The sequence below is a fragment of the Varanus komodoensis genome, unplaced genomic scaffold, assembly GCF_004798865.1.
Source record: "Varanus komodoensis strain SLA01 unplaced genomic scaffold, ASM479886v1 scaffold4, whole genome shotgun sequence".
NCBI classification, from domain to species: domain Eukaryota; kingdom Metazoa; phylum Chordata; class Lepidosauria; order Squamata; family Varanidae; genus Varanus; species Varanus komodoensis.
The window spans coordinates 8,932,654-8,952,017 of NW_025335941.1; the positions used below are offsets into that span (position 1 = coordinate 8,932,654).

General features: G+C 41.7%; 1 protein-coding gene across 1 annotated transcript in view; it reads left to right on the forward strand.

Annotated features, from left to right (window-relative positions):
• Positions 1–19,364, forward strand: part of LOC123029233 (amine oxidase [flavin-containing] A-like) — a 41,086-nt gene that overhangs the window by 13,367 nt on the left and 8,355 nt on the right. Inside the window, exons 2-10 of the mRNA XM_044441911.1 lie at positions 1,691–1,785; positions 2,031–2,168; positions 6,825–6,929; positions 7,854–7,945; positions 8,484–8,625; positions 12,602–12,751; positions 12,994–13,153; positions 13,919–14,015; positions 18,519–18,572. Coding sequence (XP_044297846.1) covers positions 1,691–1,785; positions 2,031–2,168; positions 6,825–6,929; positions 7,854–7,945; positions 8,484–8,625; positions 12,602–12,751; positions 12,994–13,153; positions 13,919–14,015; positions 18,519–18,572 — 1,033 coding nt within the window. The remainder of the gene's footprint in view (positions 1–1,690; positions 1,786–2,030; positions 2,169–6,824; positions 6,930–7,853; positions 7,946–8,483; positions 8,626–12,601; positions 12,752–12,993; positions 13,154–13,918; positions 14,016–18,518; positions 18,573–19,364) is intronic.

Below are 19,364 nucleotides of genomic sequence, written 5' to 3' on the forward strand. Positions count from 1 at the left end.
GTGTCTAATGTCCAACTTGGTCTTTATTGATAATTGGAGTGTGAGTTCCCTCCTGAAAGCACAAGCATTCACTATTTGCCTTTGAGTAGCAAGTTCTTGTTAGGAGCTACCAAGCTCGAATGAGACTATAAAAGGGAAGGAAATAGATGACATAAGCACAAGTGACTTTTGAGTTGACATTTGGGTGGTGTGGTGGCCAAAAGCACTGTGTGACATCAGGTTTATAGGCCTGACACCCAGACACAATGTTTCAAAGGGCTTCTTCCCTTTTTTGTCTCAGTGCAAGATGATAGCACAAAAAGCATTATTTTCCCTTCACTTTAGGGAAGATAAGCCTGCTTCCTTCCTCTGATCATAGAGTGTTCTGAGACATTATGTTCCACTAGGAAATTCCTCCTGCAAGCAGGAGGCCTTCCATTTTCACAGCCAATATACTGATAGTACAAGCATTACTTATCCTGCCATGTTTGTTTTAAGAAGGATTTAGTCTTTTTGTTGCTTAGCACTATCCTCATCCAATTATTCAAAAACAGCTTGTCCAACTACCTCTTATGCTATTCATTTCAATCATTCTTGACCCAGTCTAGTTCTTATTTAATTCCTTCATTCTGGACTTCTTATTTCAAGCTGCATAATTGTTGTGCATTGTTCTGATCGGAAGGCAGGCATTCAGCAGGATCTGTGCATGTACAGGATTACATGTTGGAAAGCTTTAGAATGTTTCTTTCCCTGTTCATGGAAAGCTGCCATGCCGAGTATCCAGTGGATCACAGAGAATGGGAGCGTGTTGCATTTTAAAACTGGTCACATAATATGAATATCTTAAAAAGGGATTATTATTTGTATTCTTCTTCTCTCCACGGTTGTGCATAATGTAGCTGGGAAATTACTTGGACTCCAGGAAGCAAGACATTTAGGGGTGGTGCTGGTTCTTCTCAGAATGTAAACATTTTCCTGAAAAAGGGTTGAGCTTATACTTGAACTGTACTTTGTATATTTAGTGTTAGTCATGATTTCCTCTAGCCAAACAAATGAACAAAGGGTAAGTTAAGGGTAATATCAGAAGGTAGGATTTGAAGGGAAATCCTTAGGAAACTAAATCCAGATAATATGAGCAGCTCAAATCAAACATTGTAGTAACCTTCCATTGCTGCTTTGTTCCTAGTACCCTTTCTTTGGGTTAATTGTCAGACTTCATTGAGTTTAACAGTACACATTAATTCTTAATTTCAAGATCTTAGTTAACAGAAGATTTAATCCAGGTCTCCCTTTGCAGTCTGCCAGGTTCCCCTCCCAAATCTTCTTTAGAGGGTCTTCCAACCTTCTGGAGCAGATTTGGGAGCATGCAGGACAGGGGAAATCTGTTCCACCAGCAGTGTCCATGTCAGTGGTGGAGAGCAAAGTAAGTATCTCAGTGCACAGCCATCAGATATATTTTAGAACATGTTCACATGGTATTCAGATGTGACTATATATTAAAATGAGTTGGGATGGAAGATTCTGTGCTGAAAAAATATGAGAAATGGGGAGAGGAATAAGTGAAGAGCAGAGTGTTTCTGGATGTAGTTGAGCATCTGTAAGCTTCTAATGTCGTTACAAAAGCATTCCATTCCACCTCCAGTTCAATATTCACTACCTGGAATGTTCATTTAGAAACAACAACAATAAGACTTTCTCATTTTCATTTTAGGTATGTCAGCAGCTAAGTTGTTATTCGAATCCGGAATAAATGTTGTGGTTCTAGAGGCCCGTGACAGAGTTGGTGGACGGACTTTCACAGTCAGGGTAATTTTTTAAAAAAACCAATCCACATATTTTGTGTAAATGCATGGCATTCCAGAAGAGAGTGCTAATTCCTGAAAAAGTTCTATGTAATAATACAAATCATTTAATAATACAGAATACATATAGTACTTTTAAATCTGCACATGTAAATTGGGCATAATTCTGAGGTGGGCTTGAAAATGTAGTTTTCTGCCTTTTCTGTTGAATTAGCATCTATTAATTCTACATTTTTTCTCTTTTTACAGAACAAGCAAGTGAAATATGTAGATGTTGGTGGATCTTATATAGGACCAACCCAGAACCGAATTCTGCGACTGTCTAAAGAACTTGGCATAGAAACATATAAAGTGAATGTAGCTGAAGCCTTCATTGTGCATACAAATGTAAGAATTATGGGTTCTGTTTTCAAAAGCATTTGTTTATGCATCATGATGTGAAGGACATAGCTCTCAAACAGGGTTTTCCTGTTCATACTTGGAAAACTGAGTAGAAGTTTTCATTTTATTTCAGTCTTTTAAAAGCAAACTGAATGTGGTCATGGCATCCTGTAATTATACCCTTCGTTGCTGTTTCAAGGCAACCCCCCCCCGCCCCCAATACTCAGCCTTGACATGATACCTTCATTTCAGAAACTAAAGTGTATGCCCGTTTTGCTACTAATGGAAATGACTGGAGGTGAGGAAAGGAGCCTTTATTCACTGGGGTCAAGGTTTTTTCTGTGGTGCTTAATTTGAGATGTGTCATGTGTAATTCCAGTACCCTGCTTCAACAACAACAACAAAGCCATACAACTCTCGGCGTTCCTCAGCCAGCCCTGCTTTTAGAACCTTTTTCTTTCAAAGCATGTTTCCCCCCGCTTTTTCTTTCTCCCTCCTAGTGGTACACTCTGACTTCAGCAATGAGCAGAGTGTAACATTTCTTTGATCTTCTGGGATGTCATCAGGAACTGCGATGTGGGAGTGCTGAGCTAAGGAACACTGAAAATGGTGGGACTGGAACAGATAGGAGCATTAAAATGAGTGCTTTAGTTGAGTACTTAGTCTTGGCCAGACTGTATAATTTTCAGGCAGCTTTGATCCACCCTAGTTCTTTATTGATGGATGGATTTTACTGATATCCTTCCCTTTTTCCTGCAAGAAACTCTAGGCAGGTCACATAACCATCCAGGTCCCCTCAGCTTTTAGCCTCATGGCAGTCCTGGGAGGGAGGTTGGGCTGAAAGTCTGTGCCAGGCCCAAAGCCACCCAGTGAACTTCATGGCTGAGTTAGAGCCTGGATCTCCCAAGTGCAAGATTCTCACCACTGCACCACACTGCTTTGTCTGTGCAGATGAAACAGCTTGCAACAAGAGTGCGGCTGTTGGAGGGGAAACTTCTCCTTCCTCATCAGATTGGTTTCTTCAGATTTTTAACAAGTACTTGCATTTACTGACTTGCTCATAAAGTAGAAGTACATTTATTTCTTTATCCAGTACATGAGTCAACCTTTAGCTGAAGCTCTCAGAACAACATGATAAAGGCAAAAACCAGCCAATAACAAGACGATAAGAGCAAAAAGCAACAAATAGTAGTAACTGAGTTTAACAACTGTGGATGCAGTTCAGTGCATCTTTTTCTGTTAGGAGGTTCTGTTAATCACAGTGGAGCCTACTTCTGTGTAAAGACTGCATTGAAACTGTACTTAGAGGCCTTCATTTTCTTCCTGACCAGTCTTACGCTGAAGACGAAAACAAAGGTTTGGAATCTCAAGTGACATATTAAAAGTCAACACTTAAAAGAACTAAAATGAACTATAATACATGACTTATTCAGCATTGCATATAAAGAGATGACTGCTCCTTTCTGTGCTCCCGCACAACCTTCAATACCAGCTGTCATTTATGCTCAGGTACTCAGCTGAGTGTCTACAGATCAACACAAAGCATGAAGGGCATCTGAAGGATTTCCTGCTAACAGTTGAAGGGGATTTGCCTTGTGTTGATATGGGAATGAGTATTTTACTTCTTTCCCCAAAAAGTGTCTCTCCAGTCTTCATGAACTAAGAAAGGGTTGTGAATGTAGCAAACTTGGGTATGATAACTAAATAGGGTGCTTGCTGATGGACAGCTCCAAGTACTACCAATCAAAAAGGACTGTGCAACTAATCCAACAGTCAGAAGGAATTCTGCAGCTTATCAGCCAATCAAAAGACTTTTTTTTACCCTTCTTAAAAGATTCTTGTGCGAGAGAGATTAAGTGTGGGTGGGGGTGGTAAGGGAAGTGGTGGAGAAACACAGACGGGTTACAAATGGGACACTGTGATATCTGGATTTCCCTGACTCATAAATTTCTGCTTGCTTGAAGCAAGGCAATTGCACAATAGAAGCCTTGTCTGGAAGCGCCATAATATCGCTCATGTTTCTGTAAATTTTGCTGCCTAATCCAATTGGATTAATAGCTAAAACTGGCAGAGCTACTCTAGACAAAAGGCTGCATGGGAGAGTTGCCAATTACTTTTATCTTCCTGTTACTCTGGGTACTGTCACAGGAGGAAAAGCTGCATTAAACAAGGCATGTGTACCAACATTCATTCCGCAATTTTCTTACTTATTTTTCTAACATATTTAACTGCAGCAAGATCTCAGATGCCTGTTCTGCCCCCTTTTTAAGAATGGAGTCATCTTACACTGCTCTTCCCATCAAGGAAAACAATGGCTGCAATTTTAAAAGGTGCTGCTGCTGCTGCTGCTGCTGCTGCTGCTGCTGCTGCTGCTGCTGCTTCATTTCTATACTGCCTGTAGCTGGGAGGTTCACAACATTTTAAGTCATCCATCCAGATTTCAACTAAGCCCTACCCTGCTTAGCTTCCAAGATTAGGCACTGGTGCATTTCTTAAGTTTAACCACAACTTTGGCAGAATTAATTGGGAAAGACTTTATATTCTGAGAAAGTAGTTGCATTTGTGTGTTTATTTGTACAAATGTGTATACTAGTGAACATTAAAAACAACACAGTGATATTCAAGATCAAAGTTACAACAGTAAAAATACAGGATGAAGATGAAACAGAATGAAACAATCCCATGATACTATACAAGTTACCAGTATAGATAGCTGGTTCATACTACAATGAAAGATGCATCCCAAGCAGATACTTAAAATGCAGCATCAACACTTGTCTAATATTAATAGGGAAGGCGTTCCAGAGCATAGGAGCTACGATCCCAAATGCTCTCTTCTTGGTATTCATAAGGCAGAGCTCTGGATGATTTGACACCACCAAGAGTGGTGAAGAAAGTGGACTGAGAGACATTTTCCTTCCTCATAATATTAGAAACAAAGGCTATGTCATGAAAATGACTGGTGGGAGATGCAGGACTAATATAAGGATGTACACAGCACATAGCTGAAGTATGGAGTTCACTACCACAACATGGAACTTTAGAAGGGGGTTAGACACATTCCTTGAGGATAAGGCTGTTAGTGGCTACTAGTCTTGATGACTGCAGGCTACTTCCAGTGTCCGGCCATATGCCGATGTGCTATGTACCGGTTATTGGGGAACATGAGTGGGAGGGTTCCTATTTTACTTGTGGGTTTCCACACCGTGGCTACAGTGTGAACAAGATACCAGGCAGCATAGACCCTTGGTCTGATACAGCATGGCTCTTGTTCTTCATTTGATTTCTATACAACTCAATAGTTGAAGCTTTCTGGCAGTCCACACAATTCTTTGATTATTGTGTAAAGTGGCTCAAAAATCCTGAGGCAAGCTGGTCCCAGACCCCGCATGGTTTAAAAGATGAAATGTCTTCTACTTTGGCTTTCCATTCTAAAGACCTGACTGATGGACCCTTGCAAAAGCCAAGCTGTGAGAACAGCTGAAGTAATAGAAGAAAGAAGAAGCAGTATTTAAAAGGAAGGGAAGTGAAGTCTGCAATGCTGAGAGGTTAAACCACACAATTTGCAGTAATATTTGCCCTTTATTTCTGAGGCAGCTGGATGATGGCCAGAACATTGCTTACTGCATTTTATGGCATGTTCTTTTATTTCAGATTGATTGAGTGCAGACAAATAAAAGGGCAAGTGCCTTTTTAATTGCAACAAAAACTAGAAAGCTTGAAAATACTTGCCTTTTAGAGCTGTTCCATGCTGAGGAACTACAGGGCATGAATACATATAAGGCTGCATGAAAAGTAAAACTGCATGCAAATTAGTATTGGGCTTTTTCCTTTCATAGTCCTGCTTTTGTAAATCCTGGACAGATAGACTGGCCAACTTTTTTCCCTCTCTCTCATAACATGAAATAGGGGTCATCTACTAATGAGATCCATTGGCAGTCAATTTAGAACCAACCCCCCCCCCCAAATCTGCATGCTGTGCAGAATTACAAGTCTAATTAGATGAGACACCATACAGGCAGTCAACAATTGTGCATTTTTTAAAAAGGGAAGTTTAAAGAGGCCAGACTACACTGGTTGAGGCTTTAACCCTTTGCCCCCACACAATCTGGATTAAGCTTCCCACACTTGCTATTCTCTTTTAAAAATATGATTTTGAGCTCCTCTTTGCCATGATGCTTTTCCTAGAGGCAGGAGAGCAGCCTCCCAGTGCCTCCTCGGTGCAAAGTTCAGGAAGTGCCTTCCTTTAGTCTCTGCAGTCCCAGGTGACAATGCCCTTTACTGTATTGATGTTTCATGAGGTCAGAAGACAAACATGCAGGAATGGTATTGGTATCGGGTTGGTTATTTCTAGAAAGACCTGTAGGTAATGCAAAGGGTTTGCTATACAATTTGTGTGGCATATATTTGTATTTCTCCAGACAAGGAATGCCTTTTCTTTGTGATCATGGTATAACAGAATATGAATAGAAGACGATCCAGTGGAAATTACACTTTCCAGTGGAATTTCCACTGTGAAAAACACAACTAACTTTGCTTTATCTGTGCATTCATTTCCAGATTGGTTTATTGAATGTTGCTTGCATCCTAATTATTACCTATGAAGATGTAAGACTAATGCCAGAAAACACATTCATGTTTTTTTCTTATATTTTGTTTCAGAGGAAAACATATCCAGTCTCTGACACTTTTCCTTCTGTATGGAACTTTTTAGCAAACCTAGATATTAACAATTTCTGGAGAACAGTGGATATAATGGGAAAAGAGGTATGGAAATGATGCAGCTGGATAAAAGCTCACGTGGGAAATTAATAGCTGTCCATGAAGCACTACCAAGTAGCAAAAAGTGTTCTTTAACCATTATATAAATGCTGTAATGATCACCCACTCATTTGTATGGAGCAAAGGATTTTGTATCATCTAGTGTGATTAATGGCAAAGTTGCACTATGCCTTATAGACTTCAGGAAAATAATTGTGTCAAAGGCATAAGCCTGCCTTTCCCTATTTTCAAGGGAATAGCAGCATCCTAATAAAGAATAATGATCCAGGTTGGTTTTATTTGTCAAGAAGCCTATGCAAAAGTAGCAGAACTTGATTTGTACTGTGTCCTATGGCTGCAGATACTACAGAACCTTCAGAACAGACCGAAAACCCCGGAATGCATGTTCTTAAATCATGTATGAAATTCATGTTCCTTTCTCTGGGGACATTTCTATGTTTAAACACACACAACTGTGCAATCTAGTATTTTGGCCTTGGGTTCTATCCAGTGGTTGAATTTTTGAAAAAATGAGGGGGGAAGCCAGCTCACAATAACATTTCAACTTCTAATGAGACAAGAACTGTAAAGCATATTCTATATTAAGTGACTGTAGTGAACTTCTTCAGCATTGGAAAATGTCCCTAAATACCATTACCATCTGCAAAGCACCCTTTAGCTTTCTTGAATGATCAAAACAATGTACACGTATAATTTTGTGTGTGCTTTTCTGTGTGCTCTGATAGGCTCCATCTGTACATGAAGCAGAGATGGAATTGCACCAATAGGCGTATTTGTATGACAATAGTGGGAGGGCTGTAGAATGGTGCCATTTTCTAGCTGTTATCTTGAGGCATGGAAGGAAGATCAGTTTTGATTGCAGCCAACAATTATAACCAAACAGCAACTGATTGTTCCCTTTGTCTTTAGATTCCCAGTGAAGCACCCTGGGATGCACCACACGCTGAAGAGTGGGACAAAATGACAATGAAACAATTAATTGACAAACATTGCTGGACCAAGTAAGTGACTTAACTCATGCTGTCATTTGAGCTTAACATGTCTGTGTCTTACCTTCCTCCCTGCCGCACAGAACACAAGCATCAAAGGTGATTAGGATCGGAGTTGCTGGAGAAATATAGGTAAGAGACAAATAGGAGTTGGAACTAGAAAATGAACACTCTAGAACAACTCAGCCATGTGTACTTTGGACTATAAAAAACAATTATCCCCAAAGCAACAATTAATAGCTGAGTAAATAAGGCCAGAATAAATTTTAATTCATAAAATGCTGTGTTCCTATTGCTTCTTGAACAGTAGCCTAGGGGATGCCGCCTTAGGCCACCAGTTGGCGGCTGCTGTTACATGACTGCCTGCAATTTAAATGGCCCTATGGATTAAGATTGCATTTAATAGAGATTTTTAACTTTTATTTTTAGTGGAAATGAGAGGGTAATCTGGGAATGTAATAAAGAGGTAGTTCCCCAAATAAAGTTTTAGAGAAAAGTCCTGCAGAGCATAGCAAATTGAAATCAGTGCCTGCCTTTGGATTGTTTCTAGAGCTGCCAAGGAGCTTGCTACTTGCTTTGTCAATGCCAACGTTACTTCTGAGACATACGAAGTCTCTGCTCTCTGGTTCCTGTGGTATGTGAAGCTGTGTGGAGGAACAGCCAGGATCTTTTCTGTAACAAATGGAGGACAGGTATGTCAAGGTATACACCTGTCCTTCTCTTTAAAGATACATAAGGAAGGAAGGTGATGTTGCATTTCCCGTAAGAGAAGACAAATTTAAAGCACAGTGAAAAACACTGATCACAGAGTCACTGGGTGCTCCCAAATGAGGCTATTATGCAATTGCTTTGTCTCTTTCAGGGAATTTTACAAGGGGGCTTAGATAATGGCATCTTCCATTTGTACCTCCCTGTGTTGTTCTACTACTACCTTATTTGACGCTTTCTTCTCAGAAAAATTGTCTATTAAAGAAGATACGACAGAATAGCTCCACAACACCCTTTGATTGTTAGCAACAGGAAGGTGCAAGATAGTTTCCCACTCCTGCAATAACCAAATGAAAAATCATGTCATTTTGTGGAGCCATATTTAGACCTCAGTTGAAATGAGATTAATATTACTTTTCCTCCCTTCTGTTCACCCATGTTGCCTGCTGCCGATGTTTGCTGTACTGTTGTAATAATGGCCCAATTTAGTTTCCATGGTTACTAGCCATTGACTAGATAATTTCTTCCATACCACCAGCATTTCTAGCTAAATATAGATGCAACTGCAGACCTGCGTATTGGATGCCATGACCACGAGAGCTTTTGGGAAAGTCCTTCAATTACAGCAATTCTTGCAGATATTTATTGAGAGAACAAGGAAATCATGAAGAACTACTCTCTAAGAGAATAGGGTATAGAGAGCACTACTAACTCACATCTTGGAAGGTTATCAGTTGAGAATTCTCATGGCTTAACATACAGATATGATAGCAGGAGATCTATGTTCTGACATGGGATAAGATAATGCTTTTATGAAGGAGGTAGCCAAAGACAGAAAAATAATTTCAGACCAGTCTTAAGAGGCCATGGGGATTTATGCTGCAGTCAGAAATTTAATTTAATTTTTAATTTAATTTAAACATTTATATGCCATCCTTTGCAACAGCCTCAGGGCAGCTTACAGAAATCAAGAGACTTACCCGCTGTGTGCCATGGAGTGTGTCTCACACTTTGGACAAGACATTTAACCTACACCATTTTGGAACTGAGTCACAGCAAGTCATGCTGCAACACTGAACTCTTTGGCTGGACAGCCTCAAAAGTGCTTCCTTAGCACTATGTCTTGTTAACCGCATTGAACTTCTCCTGTCCTAATGCCTTGTGTGAAATGCTATTATTATTACTGTCACTACATTGCACTTACATGTCAACTTTTTCCCGTTTGTGAGGAACTTCAGCAGCTTAGAAAACTAGGCACAGCTCCCAGCAGCAGCCCCATATTGTAAGTTAGACCGAGAGTAAGTGACTGGCCCAAAAGCCCTCACTGAGCCTCATGGCCAAGTGGGTACTAGAACCCAGATCTCCTACATATCCAGTGCAACAGTCTGACCACTGCACCACACTGGTTCTTTTTGCCAAAGAGAAGCAAACTGACAGACAGACAGACAGACAGACAGACTACCCCAAATCCATAGTTGGGCAATACATTTAAGACCAACCAGATTCCACCAAAATGTGGAAGCTTTTGGGTTCTGCAGAATCCTTCATCAGACTCAGTGGTGCAAAAAGCTGGACATAGGGAAAGTATCATGAAGGTTCCGACATTTTGCCAGGAGATTTTCCCATGGGGCTCTGCAATGTCAATAGACACAAGTGGGGAAGGTGGCAGGGCTGGCTCCTGGGTAGTGTGAGCCCAGGACATGGATCCCTACCATGCCTGTGCACCACCACCCCAATTGCACCGGGATCTTTCTCTTGTCCTCATGTCCTCCATTCTATACAAGTCAACACTGAGTGAGTGGGAACAGAGTTGAGAAGGAAGAAGAAATGGTACTGCTATAGGAAGCAGACGTGAAAGCACAGCTGAGCAGGAGGAAGGACTGGTGAGGAGATGTTGCTGCTTGGTGCTGCCAGACCTGGATGGCTGCCAGCGATTAATGCAAGATCGCCAGCAACATCCAATGTGCCTTTTTCAGCTACCTGCTTAAATATACTTAATGAATCCCATGCAGTACAATCCTAAACATGTTTATTCAGATGTGAAAAAAGGTGAATTACTTATTCCCTAGTAAGTACATCATCAAAGTGCTCACTGGATACCCCCCCTTGTTATGATGATTTCAGGATCACTGCTGGTGGTGCTGATAACCAGAAAAGCAATACTCTGTCACCTGCAGTGCCAATAGGAAGACAGTTTTCTCTAAGGAGTGCTTTTGGTGGCGGAGCAGAACTGAGCGGTTTCCTAATTTTGTCCTACTGTGGCTCCCAGGAAAATGAGCTGTTTCTGCAGTTCGCCTATATTCTGGTATCAGCTTCACAGATCCTTCCCTCTTCCTTTTTCCTCATATGTCATGTCAATTAGACTGTACGCCTTTGGTCAGGAGCTGTTTCTTTTATGTTTCATCTTTGTATGACAGTAAATTTTAGGCACTTTATAGATTATGATTATAAGTGCTAGAAAGTGGCTTCTTTTGACTGATAGCAGATAAAACTACAACAAACAATTAGCCCTATGACAGCCACAAAATGTACATGCAAACAGACAATCTTAATAGGTTTTATACTGTTCCGCTGCTGTGCAGACTCTGTGAAGGAAAGAAACCTCTGCTGCTTCCTCTCAGGGCTAGATCAAATTAAGCCTCTGACATACTCTGGAGATGCAGAAACAAGGTGAAGTGTTCGTTGCTCATGAGAAATTTTATAGCATATTAACATTTGAAATAGAGAAAAGCCTCTGCTGATTGACTGTTAGGCTGCTCAGAGTAGATATTTCTCATTTGTTTCTAGTTTTTGTGTCCCGATGCCTGCATCTGCTTAGTGATTTTACAAAATATATCAAGTATTTGTGGAAACAACAATATGCTCAAAAGAATGTTGTAATGCTAAAATCTAATTCTGTATGTCATTCAATCAGCCGAATTTTAGGGGGGAAATTAAATCCAGAATGTTGTAATGCTAAAATGTAATTCTGCATGCAATTCAGTCAGGCCACTTTTAGGGGGAAAATCAATCCAAATAGCAGGCACAACTAGATGAAAGAACAAGAGGTGCTTAATTGGGTATCCTACTGTGTGTGGTTAAGTTTACACACCTAGAGAGAAGCCACATTTCTGGGTGGAAGGGATTTGGTTCCTCCCTCCCCGCATTCCTGTTTTCCCCAAATTTCCCCTTTGTAAAGCATATAGTTACACACATGAGTACAGGAGCTGCTTTAGTACATTCAGGATGGCTTTATGATATCTGAGAATATGTGCCCCTTCATGCAAATACAGTTGTCTTTACACAGCGGAGTTTCTTCACACAAGAAAATGTTTTTCCTTACACCGGTTGCTCTTTTAGATAAGTATTGTATCATATCATGGTAGAGGTAGCAGGAAAGATGTCTACTTTTGGTACTTGAGGGCTCATTCTGGCTCAGGGCTGTGCTCACGCCACCCCATCAAAGGAGTGGGCTAGCAACTCATGCTGGTTTCCTGCTGTGTAGTTGGTTCGTGTTTTCCCTCCTATCAAGTAATCCGTGCTGTGCAAGCTGAGGTCAACAAATGGCAGCTGAGCCTTGGTAGCTTATTTGCAGTCCAGTGCTCCAGGAGCAGATACGTGAATAAAGGCAGTTGCTACCTGAGTGTGCATAAGCAAGATTCTCCACATTTTTCATGGTCCCTCATCTGAGGCAGGTGTATTCAGAGATTATGCTATTTGCATAGAGGTCTACAGGTCCCTGTTTAATTGTCATGTAGCTGAGTTTGGCTGATTTTATGTCATTTGCCTTGATGAAACATTCTTCACTGCATAGTCCAGTTGGTCAAAAGGCCTTTTTCTTGCAGGTCTGTGCCACCTTTTAAAAAACTAGCTCTGGATGTCCTTTTCTCACACCTTAGCTAAATGTGGGCGGAGTACATTGCTCATGTGTTACTAATGTTGACAGTATCTTTCTTCTGCTGCTACTGCTGTTCTTCTCAGGAGAGGAAGTTTGTTGGGGGCTCTGGACAGATAACAGAAAGGATCATGGAACAACTCAAAGACAATGTTAAACTGGAGAGACCCGTAATCTCTATTGACCAGTCAGGGGATGATGTCATTGTGGAGACCCTGAATCATGAGATATATAAGGTAATTCTCATCACCCATAGGTTTGGTTTAGTTTTTAAATATTCCAGTCTGAATTTGATTGACTTGTGCTACACTTGAAAAACTATAACTGCTGCTTTATTTTCTTAAATTACATTTGCGTGTGCATTATAGTCCTATAAACTGCTTTGCGAGGGGAATATGCTTTGAAAGACAAGTTTAAAGCATTTTAAGCAAATATGTAATGGAATATGTGTCTGATATACCTTTGTTATATTTTATAGTGCAAGTACGTGATTAGTGCCATCCCACCAGTTCTAACTACAAAGATCCATTTCAAGCCACAGCTGCCAACAAAAAGGAACCAGTTAATCCAGCGCATTCCCATGGGCTCTGTTATTAAATGCATGATGTATTACAATGAAGCCTTCTGGAAAAAGCTTGGTATGTATGACTCAGTTGCAGCAAAACTGAGAATTTGTAACATCTTAGGACCAAACTTCATGTTGTCACAAAGTCTGGGTAACTTTCTCTCGCATTTACAAAAAATGAAATGATGCTTCTGGACACTGCAAACAGGAGTGGAGAATGGCCAGTTCAGGAAGGAGATCTTCAGTTATTCCTGGTTGCTAGTAGGGCAAAAATAGGATTGGGATGGAATGTCTGACGGACCAACATATATGACTGATGGGGGAATTTAGTTTGGTAGGTCACAGAATGCACAGGTCTGGGATTGTCCTCATGCGACTGATGCAGTTAGCTGTGTTAATGCACTTTATCTACTTAGCTCCTGTTGAATCACAATACATAGATATATAGTATAATATCTCAGTATTGTTAAGTATTTGTAGTATTACTGTGTTTGCCAATAGGTGATGTAGATGCATGTAGACAATGATGGATATCAATATGTTTTAAATATTGCAGCAATCAAAAATGTTCATTATAAAGAACTGAAAATTTGAGTGTGTTTTGCTTGGAAGTTTAGAAAAACAGGAGGAGTAATATCTAGAATATGAATACCTACAGTTATTCATTTAAGTGGGTTACGCTAAGTAAGACTTAGGTTGGAAGCGACCCTAAATGTTTGACTGCTATGAGTAAAGCAAAAATAATGGTGCATATGATTATCTGAGATGTGTGCCTGGAAATAATACTCCATACTGTGGATTTCTGGTGACCATTTCCCCTCCCCACCTTTTTTGTCAGGTTTCTGTGGTGGCACGCTGATTATGGACGATGAGGCTCCAATTTCAGTCACCTTAGATGATACTAAGCCTGATGGATCCGTCCCTGCCCTTATGGGGTAATAAATGCAGTGTTTGTTTGTTTAGCTGCAACAGTATTTGTATAAAGATTTTGCAGGACTAGCTGGTGTGAAGTTATAGAATGGGCCCTACATAATATGGGAGAACCCCATAGAGAAATCATGTTTATCCAATGCTGTTAGTGCTGCCCTGCATATCTTCAGCTGTATTGTTTTTCCTCATCCATATAAACATACCTTTTGCTGCAAGCGGAGTCTCTGTGAATCCAGCAATGACATGTTGCTTCATCCCCTGCTATAATGACATGGTTTTATTCATTGCATGTATATCCCCTTTTTCCTCTTGCAAGGATCCCAAGGCAGCTCACATAACCCTTCTTTTCCTCCCCTTCTTTCATTTTATCCTCACAATATTGCTGTGAGATTAGTTAGGCTGAGAGTAATTGACTGGTCACCTGGTCATCATTACGGTTGAGTGAAGACTAGCACCTGGTTCTCCTGAGTCCCAGTCCAGTAGTCTAACCACTGCACAAGCCCAGCCCTTTCATTTCCATTCTCCCAGTCCCAGCAATTGCCCATCTCTATAACAGTGATGCAGAACCCAGGTGATGGGTCAAATCTTACCTGCCTAAGGACTGATCCTGCCCAGCCTGGTTCCCCAGATAGCTTTTTCCTCCCTGCTGATCATTTGAAGGTTTCTCAGTACACCCCACCCCCATTCTAAAGGTTGGCATGCTCTCCTAAGGTTTAGTTACTGGGAATAAGAGCTTTGAACTAAACTGCTGGAATCTTTGGCCCTGGCCTCTTTTGCCTTTGGGTCCACCCACCACAGTCATGTGACTTTGAAGAGTTTCGCCAAGATTGAATTTGGCCTTTAGGCTGAAAGAGATTCAGCACCTCTGCTCTATACACCGCTGCCCTGATCATGGTAATTTTTGGAACTTCTTAGAGGCACAGGTACTGAATGTTGCACACACAGAACATAGAGTCACACATGCCTAGGAATACTGGAGAAATCCACAATAGATTCAAATGAGTTTGGATGTGTATTCATCCAGCCTGCAGATTTCAAAGTAATATTTGCTGAGTTGTATGGAGTCCACAGACTTGTGGACAAGTGTCTTTGGGGAGATTTGTGCAAATTCACACTTGTACTGATATACATTTACACTTATATACATTTCCCCTTATTCTCATATTTCCTTAGAAATCCAGACCCATCATGGAGCAGACAATGGAAAGACAGGCACATGAAAATCTGCAAAATAGAAAGGGAAAGGAATTAACAATCTGTATGTCCCTTCATATGGCACCCAGGCTTGACGGTGCTGTTGCTTAATGCCAGGTTGATCCACAACAAATCATCCCTCATCCACGACCTGATTGTGGATGAGGGGGCTGACCTGGCTTGCATAACTGAGGCCTGGGCAGGAGACAGGGGGGATGTCGCCCTCTCTCCAATGTGCCCACCCGGGTATTGGTTCAGCACCGTCCACGCCTGGAGGGGAAGGGAGGGGGGTTGCTTTGGTTTACCGAGCCTCCATCTCCCTCATGGGGCTTCCAGTCCCCTCAAGGCCTGGGCTAGAGTGCCTCTACTTGGTGTTGGGAGACCGAGACAGATTGGGGATTCTGTTGGTGTACCGTGCACCCTTCTGCCGAACAGTCTCCCTGCCTGAGCTGATGGAGATCGTCTCGGACCTGGTCTTGAGGACCCCCAGGATGTTGGTCCTGGGGGACTTCAATCTCCATGCCGAGACTAATTAACAATGCCAAGCACGGGATAGGGATCTGGATCTTGGAAGTGGTTAACGCCTCTCTGAGGGAGGGCCGGAGACCTGCCCCTTTAAAGGAGGCAGTAGTCTGACCAGTCCTGAAGAAGGCATCTCTGGATACAGAGATGGCCACTAATTATAGACCAGTGGCCAATATCCTGTTCCTGGGCAAGGTGTTGGAGCGGGTGGTGGCGGGACAACTCCAAGCACTCTTGGATGAAACTGATTATCTAGACCCATTTCAGTCCGGCTTCAGACCCGGGTACGGTACTGAATCTGCCTTGGTCGCCCTGTACAATGACCTGTGCAGGGAGAAGGACAAGGGGAGTGCGTCCCTCTTTCGATACCATCGGCCATGGTATCCTTCTGGATAGGCTAGCGGGATTGGGGGTCAGAGGCACTGCTTTGCGGTGGTTCTGCTCCTGTCTCAATGGCCGATTCCAGAAGGTGGTGCTGGGGGACTATGGCTCTGCACCATGGCAGTTATGCCATGGAGTTCCGCAGGGATCCATTTTGTCCCCCTTGCTATTCAACATCTACATGAAACCGCTGGGAGAGGTCATTAGGAGGTGTGGGCTGCGGAACCATCAGTACGCTGATGATACCCAGCTCTACCTCTCGTTTTCTACCAATCCAGGTGAGGCAGTGGCTGTGCTGAACCGGTGCTTGGCCGAGGTAATGGGCTGGATGAGGGCCAATAAACTGAAGCTCAATCCAGACAAGATGGAGGTCCTGTTGGTAGGCGGATCGGGCTTCGAGGAAGGGGACCTTGACCTTGTCCTGAATGGGGTTGCACTCCCTCTTAGGGACAAGGTCCACATCTTGGGAGCGCTCCTCGACCCAGAGCTTTCACTGGAAGCTCAGGTGACAGCAGTGGCGAGGAGTGCTTTCTTTCAGCTTTGGCTGATCCATCAGCTGCGTCCCTACCTGGAGAACGACTGCCTGGTGACAGTGACACATGCACTGGTAACTTACTGATTAGACTTCTGCAACGCACTCTACATGGGGCTGCCCTTGAAGACGGTCCGGATACTTCAATTGGTTCAAATTAGAGCTGCCGGGCTACTGATGGGGACTGGGCGTTGTGTTCACATGACTCCAGTCCTCCGTCAACTCCACTCGCTCCCCATTGAAGTCCGGGCCCAATTCAAGGTGTTGGTTATTACTTATAAGGCCCTTAATGGCTTGGGTCCTGGTTACCTAAAGGAGCGCTTAGGTCCATACGTGCCCTCCTGCCCCTTGAGATCAGCAGGAGAGGCCCTTCTCCGGGAACCCTCCATGAAGGATATTAGGAAGGTAAGTACCCGGAGGAGGGCTTTCTCTGTGGTGGCGCCCAATTTATGGAATGCGCTCTCCAGAGAGGTCCGCCTGGCGCCGTCATTATATGTTTTTCGGCGGCAGGTGAAGACCTTTTAATTTAAATGGCATTTTAATTGTTAGCTTATTTATTGATTTTATATCTTTGGCCAGGGCGTTTCCAATTGTACTGTTTTTATATGATTATATGCATTTATTGTTGTAAGCCGCCCCGAAGCTTTGGCAAATGGGGCAGCATAGAAGTTTACTTACTTACTTACTTACTTACTTACTTACTAAATAAATAAATAAATAAATAAATAAGTAAGTAAGACTGTTCTAAATCCTACAAATGCATTAAAAAGAAATCATTTGTCTGCCATAAATCTAAAGTACTTCAGAAAGAGATGTGGGTCTTCCCACATCCCCTTGTCACTGCCTATTCAAACAGCAGATTTATAGCCAGTGTGTTTGGAGAATTTTGCTGACTGGCATTTTAGAGGAAGAACTGCAAAAAATACAGAAGCATTGACTTGGTTTTAAGCTGACCACTCGGTTATACAGAGACCTTAAATTTTGCATCTTGTGGGAACTAGATTAATATAAAGAAGTATTGATAAAATGTTTCCATTTTAAATTGAAGCCAGAAAAGCTAGAGGGTTTATACATGGTAATGATTTAATTTCTGACTACCAGAAGAATAAGGTTAACTATGTTTTAAAGCATACACAATTATATCAGAAATTAGGAAGGCTTGAACACATTATAGAGGGGAGATGGCAGTCCGTTCGTTCGTTCATTCATTTGTTCGTTCTCTCTCTCTCTCTCTCTCTCCTCCACTGATCAGCACCCTGATGATGGTCTCTGATAACTTATTTATAGATTCAGGGTGCATGGCTGGGTGAAGGCACAGCAGGAGTGAAATTCAAATTCAGGAATGCAGCTCTGCCCTGCCCAAGAGGATATGAAGCTTCTGCTGTCACTTTCCAGAATCCAGACTAAGACAATGTGCCTCAAGCACAAAACAAGATCAAGAAATACATGCAAAGCCAATTACACAAGTGCATGATCTCACCTGCACACTGAAAACATGCATATATGTAGAGTATTGTCAAGGAATAGGCTGCCTTTGAAGATGGGCTTGGGAAAGTATCCATTTTGCAGAAGGAATACACTAGTGAAATAGTCCATCAGGTCCTGTTTTGCCTGCTCTGCCTTACAGGCCATGAGTGCGGTCATCAACAGTATACACTTAACTGTTACACAAGGCAGGCAAAACTCTGCAGCAGTCTGCACATCGCTTTTTGTTGTTCCTGTGGATGATTCCCTGAAGACATGCATTCCTGTGCAAAATCTGCTGTGTCTCCATTTTTCAACATTTTCTCTAAGTTCAAATATTTTGCATGTATGTATATGTTTCACATTGGAATGCTCATTTATGGAATATTCATGTGCAATTATTTTTCCATTTTAGCTTTATTCTTACAAGAAAGGCCTTTAAACTAGCAGAGCTTAGCAAAGAGGAAAGGTAAGGATAAGTAACTTCTAAATGCATTTCTCATTTAAAAGATGGTGTTTAAATTCTCATATATGTATTAATGTTTATTATTATTTTGTAAAATCTTTTACAAAAATAATGCAAACCTTGGTGGATAACTGGGCTTAAGTTCCATTGCAAATCTTTTCCACTGAATGTATGTATGTATGTATGAGTTGTTGTTGTTGTTTGCTACATTGTTGTAGGACAGCTGCTTGCCCAGATTCATTAACTGGTTCTTTCTTAAACTTGTTTAAAGAGGATGTCTGCTTTAATGAACTTGTTATAATAACGGAATTGTATGTTTTATATTAAAAACTGTTTTGCAAAGACTGAACTATTTAAAAACAACTAAGAAAAGACATGCATATAAATTAATAAGCAAGCATGCTTTGTAGCTAAGGGGAAATTGAATGTCAGAGGCTTCCAAACCTGACATTTTAGTCACTGCACTGGTATATATACTAGCCTACTCTTTGTAAAGCTGCAGTTTAGCAACCAGTAAAACAAAAACAGTGCTCTGCAAAACAAAATGCATTAAGTTGTTATGCAAAACTATGCCTACCAGTTCCACACACGTTTCCACTCATTAGAAAACAAATCTTAGTAAATAAAGCATGTGCGTGTGTATTCTGGGAGAAGGAGAAGGAGAGAGTGCCAGTTGCAAATGTTCTAAATATGTCACAGCTGGGGTCTAATCTGGCGGAGAGGAGAGGCAGTGCACATTGGCTTCCTCCTCCTCCTCCACCCAGTCCAGGAAGCAGAAACAGGGGAGGGGACATT